Source organism: Ixodes scapularis, unplaced genomic scaffold (genome assembly GCF_016920785.2).
Source record: "Ixodes scapularis isolate PalLabHiFi unplaced genomic scaffold, ASM1692078v2 PGA_scaffold1__304_contigs__length_218370807, whole genome shotgun sequence".
In the NCBI taxonomy this organism is placed as follows: Eukaryota; Metazoa; Arthropoda; class Arachnida; order Ixodida; family Ixodidae; genus Ixodes; species Ixodes scapularis.
This window is the reverse complement of record NW_024609846.1, coordinates 31,478,926-31,496,553: the sequence shown is the minus strand read 5'-3', so window position 1 is coordinate 31,496,553 and position 17,628 is coordinate 31,478,926. Positions and strand designations below refer to the sequence as shown.

Genomic DNA, 17,628 nt, shown 5'->3' with positions numbered 1-17,628 from the left:
AATTATGAAGAGCACAAAGAAATCGAGCAGATGCAGCAAAAGGTCGGTAAGATGAGAGTTTATCGCAACAGCACATTTTCGATGAGGCAACAACACGGCTCGTTGAGTGACCACACCGCGAAAACAAACCGTTTTGATGACGGGAACGTCGGTGGCAAGTCGTGCGGCCAGCTTGGCAGATGAGTGGGCGTCAGAGTCGAACCAGCCCAGGTGCTGTCGCAAGATGTTGGCCAGCACCGACACCCGCAGGCGATACGTCAGGTTCTCTCCAGCGATCCCCACCCCCAGCGTCTGCAAGCAAAGACGCGTTTGGAACACGGTGGGGCTGGGCTTAGAGTAAACATGTTTTGACGAAAGCTGTTCATTTAGGCACTCTGCTGCTTTCTACGCCAATTAAAGATGCTATTATCTCGATCCAGAAAACACTTCTACTCACTCAAGTCACGATCGTCTAACCAACACACCAAAATGCATCATCAATACATACTATAAGCACCGAGACTTCTGGGACATGCTCATCTACAAAACATCGCAAATCAAATTAAATGCATCCTAAAAGGTTAAAATCTAATCTAAAAATATATCTTTGCAGAATGCAGCGTACACAGAAGGTGGCAAGAAAGTCACCACCTGCAGCTTCTATATGCCTTCTCTAACTCGGTACAACGGAATTATTTTCTACTCGCCCCTAAACTCGCAGCAAAAAAGATTCTAGGCTTCCTCGACCAATCGTCACTCTACTTGCATCGTGCGACGCGATCTCCGCACGGGTGCAAGCATGCGGCGCAGTCACGTCGACGATCGACAGGGCAAGCCAGCGCGAAGCTTTAAACCGATATTGGCATAGGAACAAGGCTTCCGCAGGCAGCATTGCTAATGTCTAGGACCATTGGTGAATTGCTCATTTTAAAAGTAAAGACAGTTACAAATTTCTGTAACGCGAAATTTGAGTGCAGCTCTTGAGGAGGAAGGGAGGGTATGAAGGGTAGACTACGCCCTTCCTACTCCTCCTCCTCCACACCCTCCCCTCCTTCTCCTCCGTACCCTCCCGTCTTCCCACAGTTTCCCCGCTAAATATAGCTGAAAAACTGACGCCACTAGACCTCAACACCAATTCAGTTTCCCCGCTAAATTTAACGGGCAAAACGACATCAAATGACCTCGTGTTACATCACCCATGAATAAATTCAGTTTCTCCGCCAGATCTAGCGGGAAAACTGATGTCACGTGACCTCAACACCAATTCAATTTCCCTCTAAATTTAGCAGGGTGGTTACGCCGACGGCGATGCCGCTATACGCGGAATCGGGCGCTTAAGAGCTGCGCTTTATAACATTGCGAGAACAAAGTTTCAGTATAAAAAAGCAACCACTATAGTCACTGGCAAGACAAGAATGACCGGGATCTTTCAGCTGTCCTGCCCCCAACACTCGAGCACCTTGTGAGTTTCTAGCATGCATGAGCAGGTAAGGCACGACGAAAGGCAATGACCGCACGCTGGAGGCCGAGCATCCGAAAGAGACTCCCCGCCTTTTGTCCCGTCAGTGACTACAGTTGCCTGACATGACATTCCATTGTGGTCACAATACATACCCTCTGTTTTTCATGGCAGCACAAATATTTATATACGTAAAACACCGGGCAAGGGCCCCCTCAAAATTTGGAGATAATCGGGAAACAATGGGAGGTGGGCGCTTGTTTGGTCGTCAATTTTACATATGAATGTACTGTGCGTATTTTCTCCGATCTTGCAAATTCGGGAATGGGCAGATGCGCGGTATTTTACGGTAAGTATATCGTAAGTTCAGAAATAACTTAAATGTCAGGACCCAAAACAGCACCCTCTCCCCGCCTCACCCTGAAGAAGTGTCCGAGGCCACTGACGGCTGCGAGAGCTAGGAACATCATGGACCAAAAGAAGGCTGCGTCTTGCATCTCCGAGCCAACCAGCGTGAAGGTCTGTCCCAGAACCACGACCAAAAGAATGAGTGTTCAACGAGACTTTAAAAAAAAGGCAGCGTACAACTTGCTGTGCGGTTACTCTAAACCAGACTTACTGCGTAGACCCTAAGCTACGAGTAGAAATTTATATGCATAATGCGGCACGCTCAGCAACCCGGCAGAAGCATCTTCTACGCACCCAAACTTTAAATCCCCTTCATCGTTTACTAGGCTTCCTTCAGAGAGTGCCATGATTGGCTGTCAGTACAAGTCAACGGGAATCAGAAATGACTTCGCCATATCTGCTTCTTCGTCCTATCTAGAGCCACTGAATGAGCTGCGCTTAGAGTATCGGCACTCCGTTCCCTGGGATTCTTGTGGGCGCCGCCATTTTGGCTCATATGCAGAGCAGACGCAACTGCCGATCATCATGATTTGAAAGTGCGACTTCCTCAGCATTAGATTCGGTGTTAGGAAGCTCATGTAATATTGCTTTGCTCTGTCACGAACTGTTGAAACATTTGTGGAGAGCGGAAAAGTGTTTCCTGTGATTCCAGATAAAGCTTCAGACAACTGGCAACCATGATTTTACGACACAAAATGGCCAAGTGTCGTTACTCTGAAGCGTAGCTTATTTAGTGGCACTAGTCCTATCTAGACTCCATAAAGGGAACATGCAAAACCAAGATAACACAGAGATGGACCGTCAAAGGTACATGTTTATCGTGCCTGCAGAAAGCGGTTGAGGCTTTCCTGCACGCGCTCTGCTAGGTCGGAGCTGCTTCTGGCCAACTGCAAGAAGCTCCGATCAAGAAAAGGTCCTGCGAGCTACGTACGAACCGCGTCGACAGCTGCGACGGCCGCTGCGAAGGACGCCGGTGGTGGACGGCACTCTTTACGTTTATGCGCACTTCGTCGAGGACGGCGGCACGCTTCTGTTTCGAGGATATCGCCTTCATCTTCCCCGTCGAGGAGCTGGCGGTGCCGGGACTCGCCATTGCTGAGTGGCGGCGATTCGCCAAATCGGTGCTTGAGCGAAGCTAGACTTTTCCGCAGAGAGCGACCACACCGACCAGCGACGCCGGCATGGAACACGAAGCCAACAAAGAAGTGTGCACAGCACCAAGTTTGCACTCAAGTTTGTGTTTTGTCGGTATAGAGAGCCTAGATTTAAGAGGGGGGGCAACTGCTAGATCAGAGTTGCGTGGTTTGTGGGCCGCATTCGCAAAACGAGCTGCCGTCTGCAAGAAGTCAAAGGCGTTCACCGTTTTCGCCAAGCTGGCCACGTGGGCACGCGACAACCAAATGCAGGCGCACTTGTACCAATCTGTCCAGGAGGCATCCGCCATTATATTGCAAATGTTCTCCATGGTTAATGTTGCTCCCTCTCTGAAATCTAGGCTCTCTCAGTCGCTTTGTCGGTACATTGTTGCTAGCGCTCCGAACCGCTCCTATCAACATGCCACAACAGCTTCTCCACGTGCGATGTGGAAAAGTTGCTTCCCAGATAAGAAGCGGAGAGCGCACGACCATGCAGAGGCTGCCACCGCCCCAAGCCTTCATAGCACGTCTGCGGCCTGTTCTGCATGGCCGCTTGGCCGCGGCAGCAAAATTGCGTGGTCCGTGACTTGGTAAACTTTCCGAATTTGATTATTTTTTATAACAAAATTTCTCCTTCACTATATCCGTAAAGCCACTCAATTTTCTTCGCTAAAAACCAACATAAATACATTGAAAAAGTACAAACGGGAATGGGAAGTCGTGATCACTTTGCTATAGCCACCATTTTATTATAACTGGCTTCATTATAAGTGGGCGCGACTGTATGCTCAATCCTCAGTCAGTTAAACAAAATAATTGCATTATGAAATAATCAATAACATTACTTTTGGGATATACAAGCTAACAAAAATTGATGTGCCTCAAGTAAAGGAACAAGGAGGGGAAGAATACACAATATCTTGGACGGACATCCTTTATCGGAAAGATACGCTGGACAGGAGAATGTACTGTTGCATATTTTTCCCGTTGTCGTCCCTTATATTGGGGCTCATCAATTTTTCCCATTTGTACATCACATTTGTTCAAGAATTATTGTGCTGGCAGCACCCTCATTTATTTATTAACATTACATGATTAGTATATAAAGTTCAAACAAGATATGTAACTGGAACAAGCTTAGACAACAATCAACTACAATCAACAAGACAAGATTGGGGGCTACGCGAGCAACTGCTTCGACGAGTGGACAGAGTGAACGACAGCCTGAAACTCACGTTGAAGATCTCGCTGTAGAAGACGGCAAAGACGGGCAGGGAGGCTCCCACGACAATGGACGCCAGGGAGACCAGGAAGAACCAGCCCCAGTCTGGCCGCGCCGTGCGCAGGATCTTGCGTGCCGATGGCAGCTCCACATTCTCCTGCGCGTTTGAGCGGCATATTTTCGGACACACTTTTTCTGTCAGAAAGATGCTTACACAGATCGAAATACAGAAAAAAACCAAGTGTTTGCATCATTCTCTTCTTCATTACTCGTCCAGCGATTCTATAACAAACGTTCAACACTTGCACAGCCAGATCACTTCTTGACTGTGCAGGGTCACGCCTCGTGTTGAATAATAGATTTGCACCCGCGCTGTCTTTTTCTTCGTCTTCAGTCTCCATCCATGTTTCATCCCTAGGGTACTGTACTTACTGGGCTTGCTTGATTGGACTTCGAATTGGAGCCTGTTCCAAACCCCTGACCTATTGTCAAATGTAGGATTGTGGAAATATTCGAATTTTCGTATAGTAGTTTCGAATAATACGCTATTCGATATTCGCTTCGAGATAAACTGCGATATTGCAGCGTGCGTGGCCGAGTTGGGAATGTATGCAACTGCCGCAAAGGGAACAGAATTCTAACCCCGCTTGGCCCGGTTCTTTCTTTTTTGATCTTTGGTCTTCTGGGAAGTTCCAGATCATTCTCGGCTGACATCGTCTATTTTGGTTCAGAACATTCCTGAACCTACCGAATGTATAAAAGCGGCGGTAACGTGCTGCTTCAGAGTAGTCCCTCTTTCGTTGCCGTCATGTAACGTATGGTTCATTTAAGTTTGTCGGCACAAGTTTGTCTCATCAAATGTTTATTTTCAGTTTTACATTCATCTATTTTCCATCCGTGACAATATTCATACTTTTCTAAGAGTCGGATGAGACAGGTTAGCCCCGTTGCGCGCGCTTCTCGCCAAGCAATGGTGCACTGCAGGAAAGCAACACCCACGGAGCTCACTTCGCCCCAAGTGCAGCTGGCTGCTTACGAGAAAAGCACACCTTCAAAGAGAAAAGATGCATGCACATGTCTGGTGTATTAAAACGGCAGCTTCATGAATGTTAATAGCTACATTGCAGTAAATTTTCAAAAAATTAAACGGTGGCTAATATGCAAGAGTATATGTTATGCAGAGATGTCCTGACAACCTAGCATTCATCTTTTTTTTTTTTTTTTAATTATAGATTATAGGTTAGAGAGAGGATACTTGCATATAGCAAGCCAAGTTATAAATCCCCTCGATTAGGATAGCTGGGAATCTATATAGGTTTAATTCTGTGTCACAGATGCATTGTTTACATGCCATCCCAGTGTAGGCATGCACTGAACTTTCTGAGCCAGTTCAAAATATGATTGGATTAAAATAAAGTGAGAAAAATGTAGACCAGTGGAAGGCTAGGCAAAACCTTCACGAGTTCAGCTGGATTTTCGTTTGAGCATCGTGCAACATAGAAAAAGGCATGGAGGAACTGTATGATATTCGAATCGGCCAGAACCATTATATGCTTCGAATTCGCATCAAACTCCAAATCCAATATATGCACATTCCCAATCAATTGCAGGCCCGAGATTCCCTTCGGCGTCCCTTCAGGCAGGAGTGTCCCAGCGTGTACTCACGTTGACGAAGTCGTCCGCCAGGCGACTGCACTCCCTGTCCAGCGGGGAGATGCCTTCGAGGAGCACCGACTTCATCCGCTGCCGCTGGCACTCCTGCTCCTCCGTCTCCTCCTTCCTGGCTAAAACGGGGTGCCCCTTCTCAGACGACGCAGACGCTTCAAGAGCTTGGACATACAGGAAAACCTCGTTATAACAAAGCTGAAGGAGCGATCGTAATTATTTCGTTATAACCATTAGTTTGTTATAGCCAATGTTCATTTCTTGCCTAATAAATAGCAAGCAAGGGGAATTATGATTGCTTTGTTATATCCATTAGTTTGTTATATCCCATTTTGTTATAATGAGGTTTTACTGTATACTGGGCGATACAAATTTGTTTAAAAAAAGTCGTGAAAGCTACACTAATGTGGTCGGTGCAGGTGAGTTATATGGCCAGGGGGACGTAATACACGGGGCTAACTGTCACAGTAAGGCAATTAAGATTTGTTTAATTAAAATATTTAGTTAGTGAAGATAGACACATGGTTTCAATTAGAAACCTGAAGAGCATCATTGAAAACCAATAAATACATAAATTTTAGGAGCACTTGGAGTGATCAAAAGCACAATGGTGCGCTAAAGTTACCACTCATGCTACAGGCACAAAGCTAGTAGTGCAATGATGCACCCATTATTTTTTTTTTGTCCCGTATCATTTGAGGTTCTGCACCACCAGCCTTGAGCCCGTTGTACGAATAGTAACATTGGCACACTACTGCGCTTCCCACACGCTCTGTCTTTCTAAATTCACCGATTTAGGGGCTTTCAATGACACTATGCAAGTTTCTTATTAGAATGTTTATTTTCACTCATTAAAAATATTATTAACAAATTTTAGTTAATTATCTGTACATCAAAACAATTAGCACCCTAATTTATGTCCCTCTGCCTGTATATTTCACATGCACAGACCACACTAGTGTAGCTTTTGTGGCTTTTCGAAACAAACATGTAAAGCCTAAACAAACACACCTTGTATACAATTGGTGTTTGGAAGAAAGGAGAACCACAATCTCATAACAGTAAAAATGAACTATACATCGCCGAACGCTCAATTTCCGCCCTAACATAGCGCTGGCAGTTGGGACACAATGCCAAAGTTTCAAAACTTGCTATTATCCAATCCAAAAGGCAAAGCAATTTTTGAAAATTTCAAATGTTGAAATGGGGCCCATTCACGCCATTCTTCGCCACATATTTGCAAGCTCCTTTGGCTGCTACTTCCTCATTGAAAATTTGTAAAAATCGTGCGTAAGTTTTTAATTAGATAATGGTAAGTTCTGAAACTTTTGCACCTGGACTGTCTGGCGATATCAGGCCTTTAGGACTGTGCCAGGGGCATTTTTATGGGTCGGCGGGGTGGGGGGGGGGGGGGGGGGGGGGGTTTACAAAAATATGTAATCTCACAGACAGATTTCATGTCACGGATAGCCTCCATGACGTCACATAGCAATGTGCCGTCACGGATGCGATGTCACATAGCAAATAGTAGTTAGGTCCATGACATCACAAAGATAACTGCTATTTCACTAAAAACAAAACATTTTTTACAAAAAAAAAAAAAAAAGAAGAGTTGTTTTTCGGAGTTGAAAATGGCTTGCTAAACCCCCCCCCCCCCCCCCCCCCCCCCCCCCCCCCCTTTAAATTCGCCTTTGGACCGTACAATAGCGAGCGGCGTGAATTCTCTGGGAGCCCCGCATCCTCCCAGCGGCCCTTCGGCAAGACTTACGACACTGAGGCAGGGCAACGGCGGGCTCCTTTCCCTGCACCTCGGATTCGGAAAGCTGTCCCAGCACCAGCTGGTAGTAGAATCCCTTCTCAGCCACCAGGGCCTGATGGGTGCCCTGCTCCACCACGTGGCCTCGATCCAGCACATATACCACGTCCGCCTCCCGCAGGATCGACAGCTGGTTGGTGCCCACAATCGTGGTGCGCCTCGCACAGCCCTGCACCCAGTCCAGGTCGCAGCAAGAAACACACTTTCCTCATGGCGACACTTACGAAAACGCCGCCGGTGCAACAAACGCTAGCGGTGCACAAGCGATGGCACATATTCAAACAGTGCCAAACTTTGGGGCGTCCCACCCGCCCCTCCTTATTAGATGTCCAAATCTCACTAAATTCTCGACTCAGCTTTTGCGATGCTGTAGATAAACGGGGGTTTGAAAAATATCGATTTTTCACGGATTTGAAGCAATATTTTGTTAACTCACCTCAAATAAGTGGTCATTTAGAGCACTTGGAGATAGTTTTTAACGAAAATACTTTGAGAGGGCATAGAGGAAGAAACATAGATGTGAAATAGTCCGCTTTCTAAAAATAAACTTTTTTAAACTTTTTTCACGAGTTGATCCCCGCATCCTCCTTTAAAGCAGCTGCCCGCAAAGTATGCTCGCTCGCGTTCGTCACAGATTTGGCATGCCGAAATTTTCGGTGACAGACGCTCAACGCGGCACACGAACGTCAAAATCAGTCCAAGAACGAGCACCATATTAGAGCGCTACAGATTGGATTGTTTTCGCTGAAAACAGCTAACAATATTTATACTGATTTTAGATTGTCTCGTCTTAGCCGCATTGATTTACTTTGCCTTAACTATTATTTGTAAACAAAAAGTACCTGCTAAGCGCACATGCTTAACATTTCTGAAAATATATTTTTGTAATATGTTAATTGCATTGGTGCAGCAAGCGGGAAATGCAAGCGTGCCGCACCTCGTTGGTGAAAAGCCTACTCTATAAGCCGGCGGTGCCAATCTTGTTGCATTTGGGCCCTCCAATTTCTTAGGGGCACCTAAACGTTGGGGACCCTTAGTCTAAAAACTTTCTAATACTGCCTAACATATACTCTCGCATAATCGCGGCGGTTTGGCGCTGTTGAGTGCACCCCTAACAGAACACCCGCGAAGCCCGCAAACTTCGTTGGGTCACTTCCCCGCAGCGCACAGGTGCTTGGAGAGAAGTGCACTCAAGGGGGCTAACCCGCTGCGTTAACACTTCGAAAAGGATGATTATCGCAGTTCCTTGAAGCAAATATTGAATAGAGTATTATTTGATGCTACTAGTATAAAATTCGAACATTTGCACAATCCTACAACAAGACCAATAAAAGCTTGATTTTGCGAAGTCCAGTAAACGTAAAGACTTGAGCAAGCAGGCGAGCTGGTAGTAGCTAATCATGTTGTTTAACGCCTGATACTACTGTGGTGCAGAAAAGAAAATCCTTTAGTCGAAGGAACAGATACAGAAACGAACGTCTCAAACTCAGCTAACTAACAAGGGAGATCTCTGCGTAGAAGGTGGTTGAGAGCAGCTGTGTGAGTATATATAGGATGTTTGAGAAATAAACCAGTTAGCTGAGTTTGAGAAGTTCCCTTCCGCATCTGTTCCTTCGACGACAAGTGTTCCTTGTCTACACCACAGTCTCGGGTGTTGAACGACATAAAGATGACATGATGATGTTTGCTGCTAAGAACCCGAAGTTCTGGGTGCTATATTAGTCAGCAAATGTGACATGGAGTTGCGCTATGCAACGCTCACCTTCCGCAGCGAATGCAGCAGGTGGGCCTCCGCTGCGGAGTCCAGACCGGAGGTGGCTTCGTCCAGCAGAAGCACCCTTGGATTCTTAATGAGAGCCCTGGCCAGGGCCAAGCGCTGACGCTGGCCTTCACTCAGCTGGCAACCACGCTCCCCGACCTCCGTGTCGTAGCCCTGCAGAGCGCCAAACCACAATACGCCTTTGTCTCTTCCGTAAGACCTCTTATCACCACCCTTGACCATGAGCACCTTCACTATTAGATTCCCATCATTCATTCATCCTGATGCATCCCTGGCTCCATTGTTCTTTTTAACAACTCATTTCTTTCCTTTTCCATGACAGGATGGAAGAATCTGCTGGATCGCACACTGTGTATTAGTGACCCTAATCTTTTTGGAAATAGTAATGTATTATCTGAAATTGCTACACAACCGGCCATGTTCTCTCACACTGGCTGCCGTTTGGTCCGTTCCCGTATCTAGAATATTTTTTTTTTATGTTTTGCTTTTGTTGTGTGTATATGTAGTTGTGTGTGGATTTCACACATTTTTTTTCTGTGTTAGAGCATTCCCCCCCCCCCCCCCCCCCCCCCCCCTTCTTATAATATGCCCTTATTGGGGCCCTTAAGAAACAATAGATGAAATGATATGAAAGAAAGAGAGACCCAGGACATAGGTCTGGTTCAAACCGCACTGACAGTGCATGACCGATGAAGTTTAGTTTGCACTATTGCGATCTAAGAAGGGTGCTGCGGATTTCTTTTCGTTGCAGTCTACCTTCTATCTAATGCGCCCAAAGATAAACATGTGAATTTGAAGTAATACGCTGGTGAATGGTAATCCTTAGAGAAACTTTGAGACCAAGAAATGTGCAAAGAGGGTAAACATGGTCTCAAAGTATTTTGTGTTTGTTTCCTTTCGTGCGGTCTTCAGTCTCAGATTGTTTCTAAGCCCCAGTCTCTTTTTCTACAACACAAACCCTTCCCTCACCAAGGTTGTCTGCTAAATGCTCATTGCCACAAGCTATAAGTAGTGCCCTTTGACGGACGATGCTACTTGCATCCATGAGAAGTGCAGACGGGTTCAGACATTTGCATCGGTAGCATTATGGTGCCTGGAGTGCGTCTCGGACTGGTGTGTTTAGGGTCCTATCCCACCCATAGATCAAAAGTGGTTCGGAAGTGGCAACAAATGACGTCGCAGAAACCGGGGTGTCATGCTGCCGGATGTCGTGATCCTGGTGGTTGGTCGTAAAAATGCAGGCGAAAAGCACAAGCAAACGCAAATGTCACTGTTGTCATGGCGTCCCAACTTTTGGCTGCCGGAGCTTCCATGGCCTGAGCGACCTGCAGAAGAACAGCCATCTGCTACATCCACCACTGTTGCTGGAACACCGCCAGGATTGCGACCGGCAACAGCATGACACTTTTATGACGTGATTAGGTGGAAATCGAGGGAGCACATTTTGGACGCAGTAAACACACCAGTCGGAGACACGTTCCAGGCACCATAGTAGCATTCAAAGACCCTAAAACAAAGGCCACAGTGTTGCCGCGAGAATTGTGCTTTGTATACAGTGTGACAACCAGCTCAAGAGGTAGATGGGTCGGTCACGTCAATTAGAATTGACCAATCGCAAATGGAGAAGAAGAAAAGAATACACCCTTTGGCTCGTGATTGGTTCCTGCAGCCATTCCTTCAAATGATTGCCCTATGGTGTTCAGTGTCCGGTTGTCCCAGCGATGTAGCAAACAAAACACAACCGGTTATCCTGGTATAGAGACTGCAACCGATGCAAATGTTCGAACTAAGCGAGACATCAGACGTTGACTGCTTAACTGCACCAAAGACGATATCACGAGCGCCGCAGGGGTCAGAGCCTTAAATTAAATTATTCCCCGAACTCCGAAAGTTAGCAAGGTAAGTTTATGTAACAGGGGGAGTTAAATCTCCGACAAGCACCCCACCTTGGGCAGTGTGACGACGAAGTCGTGGATGCCGACGAGCTTGGCGGCCTCGACCACCTCGGCAAGGGTGGTGCCCTCCTGTCCGAACTGGATGTTCTCGGCGATAGAGTACCCGAACAGCGTGGGCCGCTGGCTCACCAGGCTCACGGTCGACCGAAGCCAGCGCACATTCAGCGCCCGCAGGTTCACCCCGTCCAGGGTCACCTGATGAGCAGAGGTCAGAAGGTCGTCGGAACTATTTTCTCAACTACAGCAGTTCGGCGGTGCTCCTTTCGAAAGTACGCCAAAGGCCGCTTTAAATATTATACAATAAAGAGCTTTCAGACTGCCAGGAAGTTGACCAATTCGTTTCCCACCCAAACTCAGCGTCAACTCATTTGTGCAGCACTGCTGAGGCAAGCGTAGTTTCCAGAGTGCTCCAATAATGTCAAAGCTACTTGTACAAGACCTTAAGGGGGGACACTGGCTAGAGCTCAAACTTTTTAACTACTCAAGTGATCGGAATGAAATTTGCAGGGGAGATTTAGCTTCAGATGTAGGTGTACTGTGCAGACTTTCAGCTCTTTAGGACAAATTTACATACCTGCATAAGATGATGTGTCACTTTTCATTAAGAAATCTATGATATGCAAATCAAGCTATTAAGCATCATTTTGACTGCTTGAATATAAAGTGGGGGATATGGGACCTCGGGCTATCTAGTTTTAATAACTTAAATGTTAATATTTCAGGAAGAGTTATTACCTCAAACTATGAGATGCATATCTGTCCTCTGTCAATTTTTGAAAACTTGGTTTTTTATCACTGAGGACTTCAACCTAAAACAAAATAAAGTAGATAGCCCGATTCCTAAGTAAATTTCAGTTCAGAAACATCTTGATTGTGGTATCAGAATACTTTCACCTTCGAACAAAAGATTCCTTCGTATGAAATTTGCAACAAAAAGTGGAACTGAGAAAAATGCATTCAAACATTGAACTCCTTCACTTTGTTACTGCCTCACAATGTGTTGAAAATATTTTATATCAACGTAACTATTTGCCATATGGTTATCAAATTTGGTGTAAGGGTGTATAATTAGTTTCTAAAACTGAAAACCTCAAAATTAAAAAATGAATTTTTTCAAAACAATTTACAATTTAGGCCCATGTCCCCCTTTAACTTTGTTTGCCACCTCCTTTGTACAAGAGCGCGTGCAAACGAAAAGAAAGACAAACTAGAACATCCTCTCTGCAGTAGTATGAAAATTACACTAGCCTCGACAATGTACCACAGAACGTGCGCATGTCGCGCCACAATTAAACTTACCATACTCGGAGCTTAAAAAACATGGCAGAGCCCACTAGTTTGCAACGTTACGTTGCAAAATATTCAAAAACATTGTCAAGCAATGTATCTTTAGCGGATGTTAAAACGGCAAAGTTGCTCAAATACTCCAAATGCCCCGGTGACCCTTTTCCAACGTTCGGAACCTTTGGGAAACATTTACGCAACACCGGATGCTAGGTGGGAAAGACCGTCAACGGGGGCGACCTCCCTCACCTCGCCATTGCAGGGGTCGTAGAAGCGGACCACCAGGTTCAGCAGAGCAGACTTCCCCGATCCGCTGGCGCCGCACACGGCCACCACCTGACCCTCGAGCGCTTCCAGGTTCACGTTGCGCAGCACCTGGAAAGGAACAAGAAAGAAACCAGACGCACATTTGACTGGTACTGTATCATTACTTAACCCTTTGCCTACTGATTATTTTTTAAACTTCACTTAGAACTTTATTTGAAACGAGCAATTTGCATCAAAATAAAAAAAAAGACATTTCCTTGACTTCCAGATGTGGTATCTTGCTCTAAATCAGGACTTCTGGTCTTCCCGTCCTCTTCAGTAGTTCTTCGCAGTGTGATAGAGCTGAAAACCTTTAGGAATGTGGAGAGCCAGTTCAGACTGTCCACATTACCACGTTTGACTCCGTTACTTGTTGGCTGCGCACACTCTGCATGCCCGCGTCGGGTTCTTCTTCTCAGTGGGTGCGATCTGTTGTGGAAAACCCCTTTCAAAAATAAGTTTTTGTATCTCTTCGTCTGCCAAAGCAGACCTCTGTGCCAAAGCCATGGGGTTTTGGCACAAACGCTTACAAGTGTGATTCTTTTTTTGGCTGAATGGAGTGCCCTATTTCCCTCAAACAGCAAAACAAATGAGCAAACAACCCAAAGTAAATGGAGCAACACAAGCAGCAGGGGTGGTTCGGCCATCTGCAGGAGACAGCGCTAAACAAGCGCCAAAACCGAAACACGAGTCACAGCTCGTTGTCGGGCTTTTTGATTTGCAAAGGATGGCACGGGTGGCACACATTATTATTAGGCAAGGGGTTAAGGGGAACAACTCTTAAAAAAACAAAAATTTAAATTTTTTTATAAATCTTTTATTATACGTTGCTAACAACAGATTTTCTAAGCACTACACTCGGGAAATTCACATTTATATACTAGTAACAGCGAATAATAATAATAATAATAATAATAATAATAATAATAATAATAATAAATATTTTATTGTCCCGTTTTCAACACAGTACATAGACCGGCCCGCAAAAGCATGGGTATGCTTGTCGGCGGGACCTGGCGTCCAACAGGTTGCTTACATAGTTATAACAAAGCATGCATTTTTTGCATGTAACTAAACAAACCCAAAACAAAGAGAACTATACCCGACAAGAGAACAAGGGAAAAACGTGGTTCATTACAGTCACCTATAGTCTGGCAGCACCATTCTCTCAGGTCTTGTTTTAGTCTTTTTAGGGAATCCAGGTTATGAAGCTCTTCTGGTAACTTATTAAAATAAAAAGGAACATAGTATGACCTTGCATTCTTTCCATATTTAGTATAAATTCTAGGAAGAATGAACTTTTCTGTTCGCCTCAAAATTCGCTCCTTTGTTAAAGGAATTTTAAAATCACTCCTGAAGTAATGTTTCACTAAAATTACATAACAGTGCAATCTCTCAGTAGTTAACACTCCCGCTGCATTCAATTTCTTATTTTTCTCTACTTCTTCGTACATTGTCCCATATATGATATTACAAGCAATTTTATAGAGGATATTATCGATTTTTGATTTTTTATAGTTAGAACACATTCCGTATAGCGAGATTCCATAACGTAGGATAGACTCACCCAGTGCGTTATATACCCTCTTTCTCAGAGAAACGTTCGAAACACTACGTAACCTGTACAAATAGGCTGATACGGTTCTCATTTTTTTGATGACATATTCTACATGATCATTCCGTAAAAGATTTACATCCAGATGATTCCCTAAATATTTGGTTGTTAGATCATAATCTAAAGGTACGCAGCTACAAGTTTTGCAACTATCTGAATGAAGAAACAGTGGAGTCGACAAGTTAACATGTTTGTACGGACTATGAAAGCACATCAACTTAGTTTTACTAGAATTAACAAAAATATGAATGTTAGAAAACCATGTCATTAATAATTCGATATCTTTCTGAAAAGTTGAAAGTGCGCTTGTTTCATCGCTATGTTCTAGTACCAGGGCTGTATCATCTGCATATTGATACACTTGAGATGCAAGAGATAGTGCTCCAATTTGATTTACGTAAATATTAAACAGTAAAGGTCCTATTGTTGATCCCTGTGGTACTCCCGATTTAATTCATATTACATTACTTCTACAGTCTCTTATTTTAACCAGTTGATATCTATCTGTAATGTAATCCTGCAAAAATGTATAGAAAGGCCCCCTAAAACCCATATTTCTTAGCTTTAACAAAAGTTTTTCATGATCGATTGTTTCAAAAGCTTTTGTCAAATCGAGAAAAAGGGCTAAAGGCCCGTTCACACTCTTGCGACTGCTTGCGACCTTTTAAACCTGGGTTCCTTAAAACTTCTTAAATCAGAAAACACACTGGCGCCATCTGTTGGGAAGCAGTGTAAACTCGGCGGTCCGGCATATTTTTTTTTATTTCTCGCGCAATATCCTTTCTTTTTGGCTCGAAAAACTTTTGTCAATGTTATAAACGAGCCTTTCTATGGGTATTACGCACATTTGACCTCGGAAATCCCGCAAAACCTTCGCTTTTGTGAAATGCAGTTCTAGGGTCACCGCATAGATGGCGCCACAATGTCAGTGTGTCCCCTCATTCTAGAAACATTTAAGAAGTTGTAAGAGACCTCGTCTCTCTCAGTCGTACTCGGTCGCAAGAGTGTGAACGGGCCTTAACGCAAAATGATTCTTGTCTAGACTGAAACTGACATAATCTGTAAAATCTTGCAGCAAAAGTTCAGTGCTCTTATTCTTACGAAATCCGTACTGGGATGAGCGTATTAAATCATACTTTTCACAATATGCAGTCATTACATTGAATATCCATTTTTCCATAATCTGTGCAATAACTGGTAGTATAGAAATAGGTCTGTAATTTGAAACGTCCTTTCTGTCGCCATTTTTGTATAACGGTCTAACTATAGCGGTTTTTAACTCCACCGGGACATGCGCCGTTGAAAAACTGTCGTTTATTATTTTTAATAAAACTACTTTTAGAGATTTCCTTGAAATTGAGATTTCCTTGAAATTTTACAAGATAGAAAAAAATGAGCTTATGCCTGTGCTTAGCTCAATTAGAATAGATGTGAGAGTTTAATACAAATTAGATGAGAACTGACAGAAGAAGCTTCAAGGCTAGGGTTTTTAGGTGACGATAAACTGCAGAGCCCAGAGATCCTGGATTCAAATCCCAACCCTGCCCGTCTCGCTCTGGACGAGCATTGTACCGGTGTGCAGTCGTGTATCACTACTGCGTGAAGCATGTTGAAGGCACCAGGCTAGCGGATGTACTGCACTGGTTAATTTTCTCATCTCCGATGAAGACACCAGGTGTCTACTGGAACTGACAAACTTCCCGCTCTAAACAAACACACAACACAATTACGCAACGAGGAATGTGGACCTCCATTTTGAAAAATTAGTTTGCTATAGCAGTAGTCTATTACAAGCCTACCTTCGGTCCCCACTGTACTACTGGCGGGTGTCTGGAAAAAATATTAGCTGTGCTCTATTTACTGCAAAAATAAACTATGCGTTGCCGAATGCTCAGTGTCCGTTCAAACGTAGCATTAAAGGGGCACTGACACATCAAAATCATATTTTTTTTTATTATCCGAAACGATTGAAAACGATGCCGGGACATTACCCTCAAAATTTGAAATTTGGGAGTTCAGTATTTGTGAAGTAAAAAAACAATTTCCAAATGCCGAATTCGAAGTTCCCGCGCGATCGGCGCCGGTGCCTTGACGTCAAAAATCGCGGAGACCTGAGAGTCGACTTTCTTTCACCACTCCCTGCTGTTGCCAAAGCGAGGAGGAAAGGAGTGAGCGGCGGCGTTACGGCGGACCGGTTTTGAGCGGTGTCGCCTGTTTTCCGTTGGAGGATACAAATCCAGGAGACGGCACCACAACGAACTCCCGATTTTTGGTATTTCAAAAAGAAGGGCCGTAGTGCGTTCGCAATCGCGTTAAAAAACATGTTTTACGATTGCCGTAATTAAATGTTATAGAGATGTCGCCTACAAAGCTTCTAAATTTCCTGATTTTTGACGTCACCGATCAAAAGAAGCGAGGAGGCGAGAGGCGGGAAAATCAAACGCCAAAAATAAAAAGGCGCGCGCGCGCGCGGTAAAATTTTTTTTCGCGATGCGGTTTTTTTTTGCGTGTCTATGACTGCAACTTGCATCGTTTTAGACAATAAAAATAAATACGACCTTTGGGGTGTCAGTGCCCCTTTAACAGTCCAGATCCAATGCCAAAGTTTCAGAACTAACCGTTACCCGACTTAAAAGCTGGTATAAGTACTGCTCTTGGTCCCATTTTCTGACTGAAAATTTCCGAAAATTACTTATTACTTTTTAATTGAATAACGGCAAGCTCTGAAACTTTAATTGGCATCTTCTAGCGCTCTATCTGGACAGAAACTGAACATTTGGCCACGCATAGTTTATTTTTGTAGGGGAAACAGCATGGCTAACTTTTTTCAAACAACCGCAGTACAAACACTGACTGGATTCTGATGTAATGCAGCAAATTCAAGATTAGAAGCGTGCAACAGAAAAAAAAAAAAGCTATTGTACTAACGTGCAGACAAGCCAGTGACTATAACTGGCAATCTTCAGGGCGTCAGTTATTTCTCTCCAACGCTTGCTTCTGCTA

At 44.4% G+C, this 17,628-nt stretch overlaps 1 protein-coding gene across 1 annotated transcript in view; it reads right to left on the bottom strand.

Annotated features, from left to right (window-relative positions):
• The window catches only part of LOC8052808 (ATP-dependent translocase ABCB1), a 107,865-nt gene that overhangs the window by 24,583 nt on the left and 65,654 nt on the right, over nt 1-17,628 (bottom strand). Inside the window, exons 12-19 of the mRNA XM_029975472.4 lie at nt 12,954-13,079; nt 11,412-11,615; nt 9,448-9,618; nt 7,638-7,854; nt 5,870-5,988; nt 4,218-4,361; nt 1,858-1,959; nt 130-291 (exon numbers count right to left, since the gene is read on the bottom strand). Of these exons, the coding sequence (XP_029831332.2) occupies nt 130-291; nt 1,858-1,959; nt 4,218-4,361; nt 5,870-5,988; nt 7,638-7,854; nt 9,448-9,618; nt 11,412-11,615; nt 12,954-13,079 (1,245 nt within the window). The remainder of the gene's footprint in view (nt 1-129; nt 292-1,857; nt 1,960-4,217; nt 4,362-5,869; nt 5,989-7,637; nt 7,855-9,447; nt 9,619-11,411; nt 11,616-12,953; nt 13,080-17,628) is intronic.